Source organism: Bos mutus, chromosome 5, assembly GCF_027580195.1.
Source record: "Bos mutus isolate GX-2022 chromosome 5, NWIPB_WYAK_1.1, whole genome shotgun sequence".
Classification (NCBI taxonomy): Eukaryota; Metazoa; Chordata; class Mammalia; order Artiodactyla; family Bovidae; genus Bos; species Bos mutus.
In genome coordinates, this window is record NC_091621.1 from 24,877,029 (window position 1) to 24,897,278 (window position 20,250).

The 20,250-nt window shown below is 40.7% G+C and overlaps 1 protein-coding gene across 1 annotated transcript in view; it reads left to right on the forward strand.

Annotated features, from left to right (window-relative positions):
• The window catches only part of IRAK3 (interleukin 1 receptor associated kinase 3), a 66,546-nt gene extending 47,789 nt beyond the window's left edge, over positions 1-18,757 (forward strand). The window contains exons 9-12 of the mRNA XM_070370549.1: positions 7,548-7,746; positions 9,067-9,129; positions 9,224-9,388; positions 11,791-18,757. Of these exons, the coding sequence (XP_070226650.1) occupies positions 7,548-7,746; positions 9,067-9,129; positions 9,224-9,388; positions 11,791-12,306 (943 nt within the window). The 3' untranslated portion in view covers positions 12,307-18,757. The remainder of the gene's footprint in view (positions 1-7,547; positions 7,747-9,066; positions 9,130-9,223; positions 9,389-11,790) is intronic.
• The last annotated feature ends 1,493 nt before the right edge of the window (positions 18,758-20,250 follow it).

Here is a 20,250-nt window from a genome sequence, read left to right on the forward strand (position 1 = left end):
ATTTTAAGCATTGCTTTTAATTGTATAAAGTAACATACAGTATACATAAAGTGACAGTAAGTGAAAAAAGACACATTGAAATAGTAAACAATATACAATTATAACTTTGTAAAATTACAAATTCAGGAATGAAAAGATTAAAAGTGAAACAGACCAAAATATAAATAAAACTTTCATTAGATGGAGAGACCGTGGCTTTTCATTTAATGGCTTAGTTTTTTTTTTTTTTACTTCTGCTAAGTCACTTCAGTCGTGTCCGACTCTGTGTGATCCCATACACGGTAGCCCACCAGGCTCCCCCGTCCCTGGGATTCTCTAGGCAAGAACACTGGAGTAGGTTGCCATTTCCTTCTCCAATGCATGAAAGTGAAAAGTGAAAGTGAAGTCGCTCAGTCGTGTCTGACTCTTAGCGACCCCATGGACTGCAGCCTACCAGGCTCCTCCATCCATGGGATTTTCCAGGCAAGAGTACTGGAGTGGGGTGCCATTTTTACTTCTACTTGATGTTAAATTCTTATTTAAGGATTATATCTTCTTTTATAATAAAAATGAAATTTATTAGGGAAAAAAATAACATCAGATCTTTCTATCTCAAACCGGGGAGTGAGAAATTTCAAGGAGTCTTTAGTTAGTGGATAATACCCCAAAGTTTCATTTTAGTCACTCTATCTACAGAGAAGCTTGATAATCTCATACCTTGGTAGTTTTAAAAATAGTTTGAAAAACGAAGATTGTAAGGAAGATCATCCTTCAGCAGCCTGGTGCCCAAAGTGTGAGCAGCACCTTTTGTCTGAGCAAAATGAAATGCCGTCATGGGGGATGACCTGGGAAGAGCACCAGAAATCTGTGTTCCCGCCCAGGTCCTGCCTCCCTCTCTTAGACCACGGTTTCCTCACTTGTGCAGCAGAGCCAGCCGAGATCATCTCAAGTTGGACCTCTTCTTGATTTCAAATTCTGTACAGCTACACCTGCTTGTTTTTGTCCCATGCTCTAAGACTCACATATCTAGGGGTTATGGCAGGAGAAGGACATGACCCCATGTTTTTTAAATCTTGACCAAGCCTTACTTACCCAGGCCAACTTGGAGCGAGGATGAGCTCAGACAGGTTTCAGGAGGCACCTTCTGACAGCTGCTCATCCTGGAGCAGGTCAGGCAAAGTCCTGACACGCCCGTTCTCCAGAAACACCCCCAGTCCTGCCCCTGCCCTGCCCCTGTCCTGCTCCTGTCCTGCCCCTGCCCTGCCCCCATCCTGCCCCCTCTCCAGCAGCCACCCCAGTGACTTCATTGCTGCTCCAGTCTCTTGTCACTGGTTGAGGGTGTGGCCTTCGGGTTCTCCCAGATCTGAGTACAAAGGCCAGCGTTACCACTTTCCAGCAGTGTGATCTTGGGTAAATCACTCAGTTCCTTGGGGCACAGGCTCCTTATCTGGAACTGGAACCTCTGCTCTTCTTCCCAGGGCTGTGAGAATGAAATGAGCTCATTTCTGTGAAGCACAGCCCAGGAGTTGGCAGTAAATATTGTTCCTCTCACCTGATGGGGACTCAGGTATCTCATCTGACCTGTCCTTGGACCCTGGCACAGCACCTTGTTAGAGCTCTATTTGGGTGCAGCTCTGATTGTTAGAACTTCCTCTGTATTGAGCTAAAATCTGTCTTCCAATGACTCACCCATTTGCCATTGTTTTGGCACTAGAATTACCTACCTACAACTCAAGGGAAGAAGAGAGAAAATTCACTTCATTTCTGCCTTATAATCAACAGTTTCTTAATCTTTTATGAGTAGCTGAATAAAAAGATGTTTCTTTCGGTTAACTACAAGCTGAAAGTGCACTGAACAGAGACGTAGGAGTGCTAGGCTTTAGCATAAGCTATTTTGCATAGAATGAGTGATTTCAACCAGCTGGGCCTCATTTGCCTCATCTGAAAAAAAAAGCAATTGTGCTTATAGAAGCGATGACAAATCAGTTTCGTCTCACATTCCATCTTGGATTGGTTGGTAATGAGTTCCCATGGGCAGAGTTGAAAGGGAATCTGGGGTGGGTACTCTCTGAAGTCAATTAGTGATGTCTGCCAAGAATGTGGGAGGATGTCTTGGCAGCGTTTGGGCCACATATTTGCCATATGCCGAGTGGTCCAAGGGTACGTATGGTTTCAGATTCTCTTCATTTACAAACTGATTATATCATCAGATGTTTATTTAGTATCTTCTATAGATTCAGCATTGTGCTTATGCAAACAGAAGCTGGCCTCTCTGGGAGTGCCACGTGAAAGAGTACAGGCTGTACAGTAGGAACTTGGGAGAAAAGAGGGCCACTGGAATTCAGATTAGTGAAAACTTTCTGGAGGGAATTAATCAAGCTGCATAGAGGAATTGGATAACAGTAAGTGGGAGGGGAGTACTTTCCAGGTAAGGGGAACACAAAGAAAGCCCCCCGTATAGCAGTAACCACAGTCTATCTGGGGCTTCCAAGAAGGTGCTAGAGGTCAAGAACCTGCCTGCCAGTGCAGGAGACCCTGGTTCGATTCCTGGGTTGGGAAGTTCCCCTGGAGAAGGGATAGCCTACCCACCCTAGTATTCTTGGGCTTCCCTGCTGGTGACTCAGACGGTAAAGAATCTGTCAGCAATGCAGGAGACCTGGGTTCGATTCCTGGGTTGGGAATATCCCCTGGAGAAGGGCATGGCAACCCACTCAAGTATCCTTGCCTGGAGAATCCCCACGGACAGGAGGCTGGGGGACTACAGTCCACAGGGTCGCACAGAGTCAGACATGACTGAAGCAACTTAGCAAGCACACACACATCCTGACCGCATTGATGAGTGTTAGTAGATTCCTTGTGACTGATAGGCTGCAGAGACGTATTAAGGAACTCAGTGAAAGCCAGTGGACTGAGTTTACATATCATTGGTGTTATCATTCGTTTGACAGAGAAGAAAGCTGAGATTTACAGAGGTTAGTAACCTGCCTTGGTCACATGCCGATAGATGGAGGAGAGGAGATGGGGTTCCATGCTTGTGTGGGTCGAACAGCATGCTCATATTCGGTCACTAAGCCGAGACTCCTGGGAGCATGTTGGTTTCAACAGCAGAGACAGGGAAACGGGGCAGAAGAGGAGAACGTAATTAGTATGTGCAAATTTGGAAACGTGGACGTTGGGCTTCTAGTGAGAACTGCTGCAGGCAGCAGACTTTGCAGGGGGTGGGGAGGTAGGGCCTGGTGGTCTGCATTTGGAATCTTCACCTTGTGCAACCAGAGAGTGAATAGCCTTCGAAGGAAGATGCTATCAGGGACACAGCCTCAGAACACCCAAGGAGGAAGCCAAGCCCACATTTCAAAGCTATTTTCAAGAAGTCTGCTGGTTTAGTTAGCCCAAAAATGTCTTAGTAACTCGAACTCTTCAAAGAGCATGTTATAAAAACAAAATTCATTTCCAGATGGTGGAATTTGAGGAGGAAAAGGATTTAAAGAAAAGAATCTTGAAGAGTTGAAGTCTTTATTCTTGGCAAAAGACGCTCACATTTTTATTGGGGGAAACAAAGATGTTTTTGAATTACGGGATCACATAAAAGCATCTGAAAGCAGTAAACCTTCTTGTTATTTCCATCGTATCCCTCAGCGAGCTTAATTGTTTTCACATTTATGAACGATTTTAAATTGAAATGCGTTTTATCCCTGGCATTTTTCATCCCAGACATTCATTCTTGTTCATGTTGCCAAAGCGAGGAGATAATCTCGGGAACATTTCTAATGTTTCCTACAAGATCATTTTGTCTTATGCTATGGCCTTGGGTCTCCTGCCAAGTGAAACAAACTCTCTTACTAGGGAGGTGGTCTCAGAAAAAAAGAAGGAAGTGGCCATTTGCTTAAAAATGAATTTTTTTTAAAATGGAAATTGGTCAGAGATGTATGGGCGTAGTAAGTGCATGGGGAATTTCCTTTGTGAGGGACCAGAAAGACTGAGTGGTTGGGAAGGGGCTGGGGTACCGCAGAGGGACTCCTTCCTGTGAACATGTCACCCTTGCTGGAGGACCCAAGCTACTGCCTTCACTCCCAAGACCTGATGTGTGTGGTGAGGCTGCTGGGCTCCAGCTCAGTGTTTAGCAGGGATAGAAAGCCTGCAGGGAATGCAAATGTTTATTTGGTGGTTTAATTAACCATCAGTCTCCTCCCTCTCCATTTTCCCCTACCCTGCAAGAAAACTACTTTTGTTTTTAAAAAACATTTTAGATACAGTAATTCTTTTCCTTAGATTTTTTTCTATTTTCCTTCTAGTGCCTGCCTTCTTCTAAAAATCCATATATGTTCATTTTTCCCTAAGGGATGCCAAAACAAATGTTACGTAAATTAAAGTTCCCCCTAGTAATTTTATTTACCGCTACTGTCTCTAAGCTCTAGTGTATACTTATATACATGGATACATACATGCCTGCATACATACATACCAAACAATATGTATATGTTTATCCCCATGGTCTTAAAATATCTGAGAATATTAGTTTAGTCAGGTTCTTCCAACACTTCTCTATAACTATTTTGAAATACAGATGATGCATTGAAACTGATTAACCCAAGGATGTTCAGAGCTCCAGGTTTATCCTGCAGCCCCTTTGTTACATCAAATTGGTGTCCTTAAACTTCTAGAGTTACCCGGCCAGGTCCAGGGGGGTTTTCAGGTAAAGAGACAAGTATAGGATGGACAGTGGGCAGCCTATATCCTCAGAACAAATTTCAAGGCTCTCCCTGTGCATCAGACACTCTGTTTAGGTTTTCTCATTTAACCCTCACAACAACCCTGTGAGGTCTGCATTATCAGATCTTTTTACCTACAAGAAAATCAAGGCTTAGGGAAGTTGCGCTAGTTTGATCAGAGATGAAATTTCACATTGAAAGGTTTACCCCTTCTTGACTAAGCCTTTACTCAAGAGAGCCTAGGACTCATTAGGTACCAGTAAAACAAAAACAAGCCATAATACTAAGTGCTGTCTAGGTCAATAAGAAAGATCGAGAAGGCTGTTTATGCCAAAAGGGAGTAAGGGTTTCAGTTTTGTATCATTTATGCTGGATATACTGCATACTGATGTTGGCCGTGGGAGGATGTGTATGCTTTTTCCCAGTAATCTGCAGGTTCATACAGAAACTGTGTCTTGTTACATCCGGTGAGGGAAGGTAAGATATCTGGTGAGGGGTGTCTTAGTGCTTCAAACAGCAGTGACACAGACAGCAAGCCGTCCTATTGCCTCAGGCTGTCATTTAGAACCCAGTGGGGTGCTCTTTATCTCTGAACCCAATTAAGTGAAGTCTGGACTTTTCTGGAGTATTGCAAAGTACTCAGGGACTGGGCTACTAAGCACTAATAACTCTTCCTAAAATTAAAAAAATATATCTTTATAAACCAATCATGTGCTTACATGTCAAACATAAAATTTGCACTTAGATTCAGATCCTGCATTATAATCTAGGTGTATCATCTTGCTTTATATTTAAGGCCCAAGAACTTCAACTTTAAATTAGGAGACAAATGTAAGCAAAGAAAGCAATTCTCATAACTTTGGAAGGGCTTAGGTACCCAAAAAGAATTGTCCTAGAGACCCTTAGCTACATAGAGATGAACTAACATCCCCAGATTCAGAATACAAACTCACCACTTTATGTGAGACTTTTCCCATCACCTTACTGAACCATGACTAGTCCTTCTGCCAGAAGAATTGTCTAGAGAGCTGATGGTCTCTCTGCTACAGAAAGTAGCTTGTGGGAAAGACTAGAAGAAATAGGTTGTAGAAACACTAAATCGAAGGTGTGGGCCATTGGGTGTTTCTTACCCGTTCCCTGGTGGCTCAGATGGTAAAGAATCCACCAGCAATGCCAGAGATCTGGGTTTGATCCCTGGGTTGGGAAGATCACCTGGAGGAGGGCATGACAAAGCATTTCAGTATTCTTGCCTGGAGAATCCCCAGGGACAGAGGAGCCTGGCAGGCTACAGTCCATGGGGTTGCAAAGAGTCAGACACGACTGAGCGAGGACTGAACTGAACTGAACTGAGTGACTAAGCATAGCCTGCGCAGCACCTGTTTGTTGCAGTATATTGTTACATGATTTTAGTTACTTTATGTTGTCTTTATTTTGTTAGTCTGTTTTTACTCCCATAGAAAGAATGTATTCAGTTGACCTGCAAGGTAGCTGAAGGCACTTTATGTCTGAATATTCTATCTGAGGTTGAAGCAGGAGAAAGAGTTTGAGTAGAATTGATTGTTGAAGGGCCTTTTGGAATTCCCACTTTCCTAAAACAGAACATCCTTCTTCCTCAGCTGCCATTAACCTTTATTTAGAACAGAGTAAATCACTGAACTTAAAATTTATGTTATACACTAAAGTCTGCTGGTAAACAACTTTCTTTTCACCAAATACCATTATTCAAAGTGTGAATGCAGTGCCCTGGAACAATTTCGCATTCTTATTGATGGCCTTTCACTGACCCAAAGTCATCTGTGGGTTTTATTGTGTAACATGCTGTGGTTACTCAGCTCCCCTCTGCCTAACTCTTAACAGAAGTATGAGTCACCAGCCACAGCAAACTTCCCCAGTTTTTCTGAGGATCAAATAAATGGATTAGATTATGAGTGTTGTTGCTGCTTCTTTCCCCTTTTGTACTTGGAAAAGACCTGTTCTTTAGGGATTCTAAGTGTTTCACAAATTCAGCTTTTTGCATTCTCTTTTAAGTTATGGTTTAAGTTTAGGTTCTTTAAAGCTGGGTTGGAAGAAGAAGGGAGGATGAGATGCTTGACATTGAAAATCTGGCACTCAGATCTTTGCATTCCTCCTCTTATTGCTGAAATAAAGTGGGGGGCAGTGGTAGGGCAGGGGTGCAGAAGAGAGCCAGACTCTCAGAGTGGCAGAAGCTGGAGGGGTAGAAGCTTGGGTCCTGATAATGAGGGTTAATGAACCTCTCTGCCCACCTCACCTCCTGGCACATGTGGCAGACTCCTGCATTAGGTACCCAATGATCAGGGCATCTCCAGAAGCCCCAGCTTTGATCTGAATAAGTGAAGTGTACATCTGGGGAAGAAGTCATTAAGAACTACATGTCTGTCCTAATCTAGAGCTAGAGCAAAGGCAGGATCTGGCTCTAATGTATTGGCTGAGTGGTTCTAAGCCAAGCATTCCACAGCACAGCCCTGTGCATATCAGATACTTAATTACTATCTGATTAAAACTCATTTAATGTTCTTATTACATATAAGTAGAACACAAGGAAAGCTGCTGTGGTTAACTTTAGTTTCTCCTATTGACAAAGCGTCAACTTCATCCACCAACTCCATACATAGTCCTGTAAATTTGAAATGCCTGCTGTTCCTATGTCAGGTTTTCGTTTTAGGTTTTATATAATGCTTGGATTTATACTTTGAGAAAATCTCCTCTAAAAACTTCATGGAAAGTAATGTATGACTTTATTTGGAATTGACCAAATATGAAAGCGAGCTTGTCCTGTTGTTTTCCACCGGAATACCTTTATGATGTTTTTGTCTTGTTTGCCCATGATCACAATTCCAGTGCAAACATACTTCTGGATGATCAGTTTCAACCCAAACTAACTGATTTTGCCATGGCACACTTCCGACCTCACCTAGAACCTCAAAGCTCTGCCATAAGCATGACCAGCAGCAGCAGTAAGCATGTGTGGTACATGCCAGAAGAGTATATCAGACAAGGCAAACTTTCCATTAAAACAGACATCTACAGCTTTGGAATTGTAAGTACCAACTACCAGTTAATGAAGGAGAAGAGTTTATCACCAAGAATGCTCTAAATTCTAAGAACTGTTTTAAAGACTTTAACTTTTAGACCTATTGATTTCCTGTTACTCATTGTCTTATATCAATACATTAATTTTATGTAATCAAACAGTAAAACATAAAGTGATTAATTAGAATGAACTATACTCAGTATTGAGGTTAACTGAAAAAAGACACATGTACCCAGTGTTCAACAGCACTATTTACAGTAGCTAGGACATGTAAGCAACCTAGGTGTCCGTTGACAAATGAATGGATAAAGATGTGGTACGTATGGAATGTTAGTGTACGGGAATATTACTCAGCAATAAAGAAGAATATATTTGAGTCAGTTCTAATGAGGTGGATGAACCTAGAGCCTATTATACAGAGTGAAGTAAGTCAGAAAGAGAAAAACAAACATATATTAATGCATATATATGAAATCTAGAAAGATGGTTCTGATGAACCTATTTGCAGGGCAGCGAAGGTGACACATAGAGAGCAGACTTTTGGACACAGTAGGGGAAGGAAGGATGATATGATTTAAGAGAATAACATTGAAACATACACATTACCATATGTAAAATAGGTGTGTGTGTTTGTGTGTGTGTGTGTGTGTTAGTCACTCAGTCATGTCCGACTCTTTATGACCACATGGACTGTAGCCTGCCAGGCTCCTCTGTCCATAGAATTCTCCAGGCAAGAATACTGGAGTGGGTTGCCATTCCCTTCTTCAGGATGCAAAATAGCCAGTGGGAATTTGCTGTATGACTCAGGGAACACAAATCCGATGCTCTGTGACAACCTATAGGGGTGGGATGGGATGGGAGGTAGGAGCGGGGTTCAAGAGGGAGAGGACTTATGTGTATGACTTATGTGTATGGCTGATACACATACTTACGTGTATGACTTATGTACTTATGGCTGATTCATATTGATATATGGCAGAAACCAACACAATATTGTAGTTATGCCTCAATTAAAATTTTTTCAAAAGAGCCACAACTAACTATGAGTATGGCTCAGATGGTAAAGCATCTGCCTACAGTGTGGGAGACCTGGGTTCAATCCTTGGGTCGGGAAGATCTGGAGAAGGAGATGGCAACCCACTCCAGTATTCTTGCCTGGAAAATCCCATGGATGGAGGAGCCTATAGGCTACAGCCCATGGGGTCGCAAAGAGTTGGACACGACTGAGTGATTTCACTTGCACTTTTAAAAATATTTATAATAATATAATAATTATTGTGTATATTATTAATATTATGTAGCTAACTTTCTATATATTCCTTGTAGGTAATAATGGAAGTTCTGACAGGTTGTAAAGTGGTGTTAGATGAGCCAAAGCATATCCAGCTGGTAAGAGTTGTCTCCACCTCTGCCCCTATCTCTTGGTCACTTTTCTGATCGTTTCTGAGTTCTAAATGATGAGCTTGTCTTCTTTTCTTCCTAGCGGGATCTTCTTATAGAATTGATGGAGAAAAGAGGCCTCGATTCATGTATCTCCTTTCTAGATAAGAAAGTACCTCCCTGTCCACAGAATTTTTCCGCCAAGCTGTTCTCTTTGGCAGGCCGGTGTGCTGCAACACGGGCGAAATTAAGACCATCGATGGATGAAGTGCGTATACATGTGATTTTGTTAAAAACAGTCTGTGGAACCATGGAAAATCTAAACTGGATAAATTGTTTTTCTAAGTGAATATCAGTGTGACAAATGCAGTCCCCAACAGTCTTCTCACCTAACAGATAGCTTTTCTAAATCAGAAAGTTTGGTACTCTGAAAAAGGGCATCATTGGATAGAACCAGGGCAACCAAAAAAAATTGATGAAAAGACATAAGTGAATAATTTGGAGAGAATATTTTATTCAACATTCATTAAGAGATCTGGTCCAATAAAATGGGAATTCCCTGGTGGTTCAATGGTTAGGACTCAGGCACATTCACTGCCAGGGCCTGGGTTCAGTCCCTGGTTGGGGAACTAAGATCCTACATGCCACATGGTGTGGCCAAATTTTTTTTAAAATGCAGCATGTATTTCTCTTGCTGATTTTTAAGCTTATTCATCTGCCCATCAATTTAATCATCTAGGTATTTGTTTATAATAAACAAATATTTATTTAGTACCTGCTGTTGTGTGCCAGACTTTGGACTAGATGCTGGTGCTGCAACAGTGATCAGGATACTGAATTGCTGCTCTCAGCTCACAGTCCAAACGGAGAGTCAGACGGATAAACATGGAATTTCGATGCAAGAAGATAAGCATCATGATAGATGAGTACACAGGCCAGTATGGGAGCATAGAGTCAGAATATGTCCCAGCAAAGAAGTTTCTTGATGGAGGTGATAACTGAGCTATAATCTGAAGAATAGGTTGGATTTAGGTGGCCTTAGGATGGAGGGATATTCCAGGCAGAGAGACTGTATGCCTGCAAAGGCTCAGAGGTGCAGTGGATTCCCTGGCACCAAGACTGCAGATAATCCTGCATCATGGAAGTACGAGGACAGAGAGGGAAATGCTGGACTGTTTTAAAATAATAGGAGGTTCCAGGTGATCGAGGGGCATGAATTCCATTCTAGGAATTTGGATTCCATCCTGAATCTGTTGTCAGCCATGGAAAAGTTTTTAAACAAGGAGTTGACATAATCAGAATATGAAGACCATTGGCCTGGGAATCAGGAGAGCTGTGTTCTAGACCTGACACTGCCAGTAAGAGCTATGTAACTAGCAGTTTTGAGCTCTGAATACATAGTGGAGAGAACATGAAATTGGGAGCCAGAAGACGTGGGGTTAAGCCACAGGTCTGCTCCTTCTGGCTTATGATAGTGATTTCCTTTTCTGAAAGGGACTCAACCGTATCATCTATAAAGTGAGGATAATAATGTTTGTGCAGATTAAATGAGGTCATGTGTGTGAAAACACTTTGTAAATTATAAAGCTCTTTATATGTATTTTTTAAATTACATGTATGTGTGAAGGTATGTTATTTTGTATCAGGTTAATGGTTCTCAATTTAGCTGCACATCCAGATCAACTGGGAAGCTTTAAAAATACAGATTCCTGGGCTCCTATCTCCATATTTTTTTGAATGAGCATCTTTAGGTCAGTCTAAGGGATCTGTAAGAGAGACTTTTTAAGGTATTTTAAGAGAGCTTCCCTAGGTAGTTCTAGTATTTGAGAACTATGGATTGGGTTCACTATTCCCTGACCCCTTCCAATCTTTCACATATTCAGGTTGAAATAAAAAATAATCAGAGATTTGTCCAAGGTCACAAAGTAGTTAGTGGCAAATCTTGGCCTAAAGTCAGTTCTCTTCTTTTTTAAAAAAATTTTATTTATTTACTTGTTTATCATTTTTGGCTGCACTGGGTCTTCATTTCTGCCCTTGGGCTTTCTCTAGTTTCAGCAAGCAGGGGCTACTCTCTAGTCGCGGTGCTCAGGTTTCTCACTGTGGTGGCTTCTCTTGTTGCAGAGCATAGGCTCTAGAGTGTGCAGGCTGCAATAGTTGTGGTACACAGGCTTAGTTGCCCCGCAGCATGTTATATCTTCTTGGACCAGGGATCAAACCCGTTTCCCCCTCATTGGCCGGCAGACTCCTAACCACTGGACCAGCAAGACACTCCAGATCTCTTGATGTTGAATTCAGTTCAGTGGCTTTTCTACTTTGCTTTAAGTCACTTAATTTAGTTATTAACATGAAAATTTTAGCTAATCTTTAATTCCTTCTCATTTCAAATTCTATAAAGACAATGTGTTAGTTGCTAAGTTGTGTCCGACTCTTTGCAACCCCATGGACTGTAGACCCTATCTATGCGATTCTCCAGGCAAGAATACTGGAGTGGGTTGCCATTCCCTTCTCCAGGGGATCTTCCCAACTTAGGGATAAAATCCAGGTCTCCCACATTAGTTAAACTTATTTCATGAAAAAAGAGAATATTCCTTAATAGGTAGACAGAAAAAAAGGTTAAAGGAGAGGTTATTGAGACTTCATTCAGTGTGTGTTTGTTTCTTGGTTATTCAGGTCCTAAATATTCTTGAAAGTACTCAAGCCAGCTTGTATTTTGCGGAAGATCCTCCCACATCCCTCAAGTCCTTCAGGAGTCCTTCTCCTCTGTTCTTCGATAATGTTCCGAGCATTCCAGTGGAAGATGACGAAAACCAGAATAATCCATCGCCGCCTCATGATCAAAGTTTGAGAAAAGATAGAATGACTCGGAAGACTCCCTTTGAATGCAGCCAGTCTGAGGTCACATTCCTGGGCTTTGACAAAAAGACGGGTAGTAGGGGGGATGAGGACTCTTCCAGTAGGTCTAGGTCTCCTTGTGAGGAAAGCTGGTCTCCAAAGTGCGCAACTCCATCCCTGGACTTGAGGGCCCCCGGTGTGCATACGGACACTTCTGCAGAAGCTCCAGGCCATTCCTATAGGAGCAGGCCAGTGGAGACTAGCTGTTCCTCCATATTTTCCTGGAGTGAATGCAAACAGTACAAAAAGGCATCGGTTTCTGACGAGGATAAAGAAGAAACCAAGAATTGCTGAGGCACTGAGTAAGGTCTCACCTGGGGAAGCCACTGTCTTCATCTGTAGTGCTGGAGGATAAGGGATGATACATTTGGCTGATGCCCATCAACAGTGTGACCAATCCCATTCCATTCCTTCCCTTCCAACTTGTAGAACAGAGTGGCTTAAAAGTTTGTTTTAGTAGGATCATTGCCTCATGATCCAACCTGGGCTAAATTAAAACCATTCAGAATTGCTTAAGATTGTCGACTCTGACTTCAGACAGAGCAGTCAAAACCTACTAGAAAGGATCTGGATTACAGTGTCTTCTCTGTCACATCCATGTGAGTCCTTAGAGCCTCCAATCTGCTTCCAAGTATGTTCAGTTCAGTTGGATTCCTTTGTTTTGGTTTAGCCTGCCTGCAGAGGTTGCAGGAAATGTCTGATTTGTAAATGTTAATAGAAATCTTTTTAAAGAATTGCCTTTTTGCTTATTTCGATTGACTCTTAGTATGTTTCTTTTATCCCTGTCAAGTCTGCATATGTGAAAATGAGCCAGTTTCACCCTTGGTCATTACATGCCCAAGATCTGTATTTCTGTATTTAAACTCTTAGATTATTTCATATAATATAGTTGTTATATGACTAGTATTATAATTTTTTACATACTTAGAGACTATTATATCCTGAGTAGATGATGAAATTTTAATCAAATAATTCTTGTTCCTAAGAAACTGGCTGGTCATAAAGGCCTCAGTCAGCTTTTTGTTTGATTCCAACTCTATGCCTTTACTCCTAGTGTTTACCAGATCTCTCCCTTTTGAAATTCTAGCCAATCTTTCAGGGCCCACCATAATTGCCTCCTCCAGGAAGCTTTCCTAATCTTTCCAGCCAATATTACTTACTTTATCAGCCTTTCCATAGCAATTTCTCTTTTTTTTTTCCCATTTGTAAAGTTTTTTTTATTGAAGTATTGTTGATTTACAGTGTTAGCTTCTGATGTACAGCAAAATGATTCAGTTATACGTGTGTATATGTATACATATACCTGTATATATATATACACATATTCTTTTTTATATTCTTTCCCATTGTGGTTTACTACAAGATACCGAATATGGTTCCCTGTGCCATACAGTAGGTGCTTGTGTGCTAAGTTGCTTCAGTCCTGTCTTGACTCTTTGCGACCCCATGGACCATAGCCTGCCATGGTCCTCCGTCCATGGGATTCTCCAGGCAAGAATACTGGAGTGGGTTGTCATGCCCTCCTCCAGGGCTATATAGTAGGACCTTGTTGTTTATGTTTTATATATCATGGTTTGTATCTACTAATCCCAAACTCCTAAACCTCCTTTCCTGTTTAATAAGTTTGTTTTCTGTGTCTGCAAGTCTGTTTATATCTTGTAAATAAGTTTATTTGTATCATCTGTAACAGTTTCTTTGCATTTCTCGTTTATACCTGTCACTTTCTGAATCATATCCAAGTTACCTATGATATCTTTTCTCTCTTACTAGATGATAAACTCCCTGTATTAGTTTCCTACTGCTATCACAACAGTAGGTTAGTGGGTTAAAGCAACATAAATTAATTATTATACAGCTCTGGAGGTCAGAAGTCCTTGGCATTCCTTCTGGAGGATCTAGGGGAGAGTTCGTTCCTTTGCCTTTTCTAGCTTCAAAATGCTATTTGCATTCTTTGGTTCATGCCTTCTTCTTCCATCCTCAAAGCCAGTATCTGTCACATCTTTAAATCTAGATCTCTCTGTCTCTCTGAGCTCTTCTTCATCACCTCTTCCTCTTCCTTTGGCTCTCCAAAAGATCCTTGTGATGGCATTGGGCCCACTCAGGTAATCCAGGGAAATCTCTGTATCTTAAGATCCTTTGTTTAATCACAGCCGCAGTGTCCCATTTCTCCTATAAAGTCGTGTATTCAGGATTAGGACATGGACATCTTTGGGACCATTACTCTGTTTATCATACTCCCTGACTGTGTAGGGTCCATCTCTTCTGGGCCTAGCATGTTATCCTATACAGAGCAGGTGTTTCCTTATAAGTTAAATTGAGTAACATTATCTCTGTGAACCCACATAATAAAAAATTCAGCTATAGTAAACATTCCTGAGTAAATTAACCAAGTAGGGATAATGACTGTCTTTATGATGATAGACAGAAACACTCATGAAAACCATTTCCAGAGGATTTACAGAATCTCCCTCTCCAGGATGTTTACTATATAAGGGCAGACCTCTAGTTTTCTCTGTATCAAAGGAATAGGCCCATTTTTTGGTAAGTTTTTATTTTATTCTTTTGGTGAATCTGTACAGTTGGGTTAATGATCGTCAGATTGGAGTCCAGATTCAAGAGCAATTATTCAAAGAAGGAAATCATCAGAAATCAGGGTCAGGTTAACAGACCAAGGTCTAAAACATGGAGCTATGGTTCTGAGAAAAAGGATCTTACCGCAGGAAGTGAGATTCAAAACACAGTAAGCTGTAGCCTGATTGACAAGTCAAATAAAAGCCCCAGGCAAGCAGCTGGGAGAGGCCATCTCCGAGGGCTGGTCTGACACATTCTGACTGCCCATTGCTGTCTTCCCCATCTGAGCATGAAGCATGTTCACAATGCTCCCAAACTGCCCCTATGTTGAGACTGTCAGGGGAAGGGGTTGCACTAGACTTCATTGATCTTGCTTCTTGTGATGACCTGGCCTAGTTTGAAAACTCTTTTGATTATACCCAACTCTTGATTCCTTGTTAATCACAGGAAGCTGTGAAAGTCTTTGACATTTGGCTTTATAAATAGCTAGCCATTCTGAGGTCGATTTAGCTTGTTTCATGTAGGCTGAATGTATTTTGGCTGAATCGGGCAAATAAGCTTGGAATCGGATGAAGTTGCCACTAATAATTCAAATGAGGTAATCAAGATAATAAAGAACTGACTCTTTGTTAAACTGCTTTTCACTTTGAATCTGAATCTCGCAGTACCTTCAAAGGGAAATCATTAGGAAGTTCTCATTGACACCAGGCCCACACCATTATTCAGCACATGTGTAATCTGTTGGTATGATGTTGATTGGAATTTGCTTAATTGACTTGAAGCAGTGTTTGTCAAACTTTAGCATGCAACAAAATGACATGGAAGGCTTGTTAAAAACACAGATTGCTAGCTCCCAATCTATTGCATAGAAGTTTGCTTAGCATTGAGTAGAAGGTCTAGAAATACTATTCATCAATGAGTTTTTTTTAACTAGATCACCTTGCTTGGGTGTGACTATTTTGGACATCTTAAAAACCAAGTCAGATTAACTGGCAATAACCTAATTAATGATATGGTAAGCAGATACTACTGTGGTTAGAAATAACCAGAATTTACTATTGAGTGACCCAGTACTCCTTACCAGATTTGCCTTCTAGTGGGTTTGTTGATAAGTGTTAACTGATAGGAATTAAATCTCCCATCCTGCTATAGGCAGTAAGAGGATACTTTAGTGGCCTCATGATATAAAGACTAAGACACATGAAGAAACCAAGAGGCCCCAAGTGTTTCCTATGATCAGTAAAGATAAATTAGTAAAGAATTTCATTCACCTTCATCTTTGTAATGTACCGTGGGCTATCCTCCAGGTAGATCCTATTTACTTGATAGATTTTTGTCCCATTTTATAGCCCCCAAAACATGAAGAAAGTGTTTTGTTGTTTTGGAAGTCAGCTATGGGATTTCTAGCATAGTCAATTTTATTGGCTTCTGGAGAATTGTAATGATCTGTGACCCACTGCGTCATTGTGGAGTTTCATGGGATGATAGAACAGCTTGTGTAAAACAGCTTTTATGACCTGAGATAGAGTGATTCTAGGAGGTGAAAGTTACATGAGAAGCATTTGTGAGGCATCTGCCAGAATCAAGGTACTATGTTAGCTACTAGAGTACCAGGTAAGAAGCAAACATTTTATTAAGGATGAAAAGGCATCTGCCCAAGTTAACTGTTCTATTACAACATCTGTTATTTGAGCCACAAACTTTTGGAACCGAAAGTAAGGGCTGAAAGAGTAAGGAGGAGGCAAAGATTACTAGGACTGATGCCATCTTCAGCAGGCTTCCAGTAAGGAATCTGAAGCGTCTACACATGCCTCACCACACCATCACCCCACGCTGGAACTGCCTGTTGACTTCTCTCTCCTCATAAAACTGAAACTTCCCTGGGGGTAGAGGCTATATCCTGCTCTTTTTGGTATCCTTAATGGCTAGCACAGTACCTGACACATAATATGGCCCACCAAGTGAATGACTGAATCGGATAATCCTTCAAACCTCTTCAGAATCATTGGTATCTAGTATCTCAACACTGTCATTTAGTTTGCTCCCAAGTCTGTCTTTCTAATATCTAGACTGTCATCAATCATTTGTTTAAATAGTTCCACTTCATCATTCTTGGTTGAAAGTCTAATTTCAAATATTAATATCTGAGGCATTGTTGAAAAGAATTAAAAATTGTGTACACGGCTTATACATTTGCCTCATGGTGAAAAACATTTCCAAATCATGTGTAGGCAATGATAAGCCAACATTTTGAATTTTGACAGAGAAGCTGATGTTTCTTGTATTTTGCGTCCATCTTTATGTCCCAAGTTATTTAGGTATATTAATGGTCCACTGGATTGCAAGTATTTTCTTGGGAAGCACTTTTATTCTGAAGATGCCTCCCAAACCTTCATTGCTCACCAAACTTTCACTTAAGAACCTTCTTATTGATGTCATCTGCCTTAGTGCAATTTTTTATGGTCATCTCTATAAATATAATCATTTGAACATCTCCATTGTTTTTCAGTGACTCCTTAATTTTGAAATTTTCTTACAGACTAATGTAAATTGGGATGGAATATAAGAAGGTAGGAAGAGTGTACTTGAAGGAGGGTCAGACTCAGTTAATATTTGGGTGTGCGAGCTGCAGTCACACATCATCTAAACTACTGATCTGTGTTCTGTTACCATAAGATCAAGGGAAATGAGGTTCAAAGAAGTTGACTCTCATCCTAAGTAACACTGATGATGGACTGGGGATACAAAGTGAAAATTATTTAAGCCCAGGACATATCTGCTCTGAAGAGGAATAACTTATATTCAGTTCAGTTCAGTTCAGTTGTTCAGTCATGTCCGACTCTGCGACCCCGTGAATTGCAGCACACCAGGCCTCCCTGTCCGTCACCAACTCCCGGAGTTCACTCAAACTCATGTCCACCGAGTCGGTGATGCCATCCAGCCATCTCATCCTCTGTCGTCCCCTTCTCCTCCTGCCCGCAATCTCTCCCAGCATCAAAGTCTTTTCCAATGAGTCAACTCTTCGCATGAGGTGGCCAAAGTACTGGAGTTTCAGCTTCAGCATCAGTCCTTCCAAAGAACACCCAAGGCTGATCTCCTTCAGAATGGACTGGTTGGATCTCCTTGCAGTCCAAGGGACTCTCAAGAGTCTTCTCCAACACCACAGTTCAAAAGCATCAATTCTTCTGAGCTCAGCTTTCTTCACAGCCCAACTCTCACATCCATACGTGACCACTGGAAAAACCATGGCCTTGACCAGACGGACCTTTGTTGGCAAAGTAATGTCTCTGCTTTTCAATATGCTATCTAGGTTGGTCATAACTTTTCTTCCAAGGAGTAAGCGTCTTTTTAATTTCATGCAGAGAAATGCAAATCAAAACTACAATGATATACCACCTCATACCAGTCAGAATGACTATCATCAAAAAATCCACAGACAACAAATGCTGGAGAGGGTATGGAGGAAAAGGAACCCTCCTACACTGTTCATGCAAGTGGAAATTGGTACAGCTTGCCCACTCCAGTGTTCTTGCCTGGAGAATCCCATGGACAGAGGAGCCTGGTGGGCCACAGTCCACAGGGTCACAAAGAGTCGGACACGATTGAGCGACTACACACACTTCTAGAAGGCAGTATGTATCAAAACTTTAAATGGTTCTGTTTACCCATTGCTTTTACCCAGAAATTTGTTTAGGAATTCATTGTAATGAATAAAAACTTCACAAGTGTGTACACATGAGGGCAAATAGGTACTTTTTAATGTTTATGATATTAAAATACTGGAAACAGCGTACATATCCTTCAATAGAAGACAGGTTAAATAAATTATAGCACAAGTCTATAATTGAGTTATACACATCTGCCTAATTTAAAATTGTTTAGATCTATGTTTACTGCTATGGAAAATTTGTCCTTGAAATGTTAGTGAATGAAAAAGCAGACCACAGAATAGCGTGTTTAATATGAGCCCATTTATAATACTGGATATTTTTAAATAATATATGTTTCATAGAGAAATCTTTGCTAAAAAGTTAGTAATGGTTTCTTTCTGGGCTGTGGTATTTGGGTGATCATTACTTTTGTTAGACTTTTATGTATTTGAAATTTTTATAATGAGCATGTATCACTTTTATTATCAGAAAATAATAAAGCTATTTTTATTTTGGAGAAAATATTCTCTACATTTCTACCTTGGTCTGATTCTTTGCTCAGCTGTGTCCTTGATAGCACCTGGCAACTTGTAATCTTGCTTTTATTCCAATGCCCTTTATTTTTTTTGTCTTCCAACCTCCATGAAATGGACACTTCCATACAGATTTGTCTGGTATCCTTGGAGTAACAAGTTTTTAGAGGCAAAAGGCAGCCCAAGAAGCAAAAACCAGATGAGCAGAAATACAGAAGAATGGAGAAGAGATCACAGTACACAACTGAGAATATCTGTAATCAAATTTTAGTTGATTTTGGTAAAATCTTTAAAAGTTACTTTTAACATCTATGCTTACTTCAAGAAACAACCTACAGTTAAAGATCTTTGGGGAGGTAAATTTTTCACCCTAAGGTATCCATATCCTAGTCTGGTGCCCCACTATCCATGCTGAACTTAGTAGACTCTAATTGTAGTTACTAACTGAAAATAAAACTTGCAAGTGTGCAGAGAAAGAATGAACACAGAGCTTTGCTCCAGCAGGTAGACATGGAGGTTATGAAACAAGTCTAATGGGATCCACAGTAATGTGTTCATCATAAAGGGAGAAAGCAAAATATACTCCAGGGTAAAATACCAACTCTAATGATTTCTGTTTGGGACAGTTGTGGACATAAGGAAGTTACAGAGTGTAGGAATATGATAAAAACACTTCCTTAGTAAATCTAGCTATAAGATAAATGAGTGTTGACTTCTTAAGAGCATAACACAGCCGCAAATTTTGGTCTTTTATACCAAATTAATGTGTTGGTGCTATTCTTGTGTTTCCTAGGAGAGAAATGTCAGGTCACACCAATGGCGCCATCACTACAAAAATTTCAACAAAGAAAAGGAAACCAATACCTAAATACAATGTAAAATGGAATCATTCTGAACAGCACAGTAGAGTGAGGTATAAATTTCTGGCGGTCTTCTTAGTCCCATTATTTACTGATGATAATTTCATGTCCTTCTGAAAGTGTACAGGTGAATTATAATGTACTTGCAGGACCATTAAACACTGGATCTTGTGGGGTTTTTGAATGTTTATATCATATGACTTTTAAAAAGGCTGCAGTGACTTCAGCCAAGGGCACATATTAATCAATGACCTTTTATTGTTTGTATTTTATATACCTGGAGAAAAATGCATGCTTATTTTCCAGTATGCTGACAAACCCAGATACGCATGTTTATGTTAACTCACTGCCTGCAGCTCTGAGGCTCTTGCTTGCTGTGGTAGGCAGAGCAATCTCTGACATTTTCATTATGCATTTGTCTGGCAGTTTGAAGAAGGAGTGATAATTCATGTGATTATCAGTATCCTGTTTTGGCCATTAAAATGTATTTCCTTAATAAAAAATTATCACCATGTTTTAGGAGGCATGGTCTGACATGTGTTCATCTTTCTTCCTATTTCGTATCCTGGCATTTTTTGCTCTTGATTTCTATGGTCATGTGAGTGAACGAGGCAGCATTGCTGC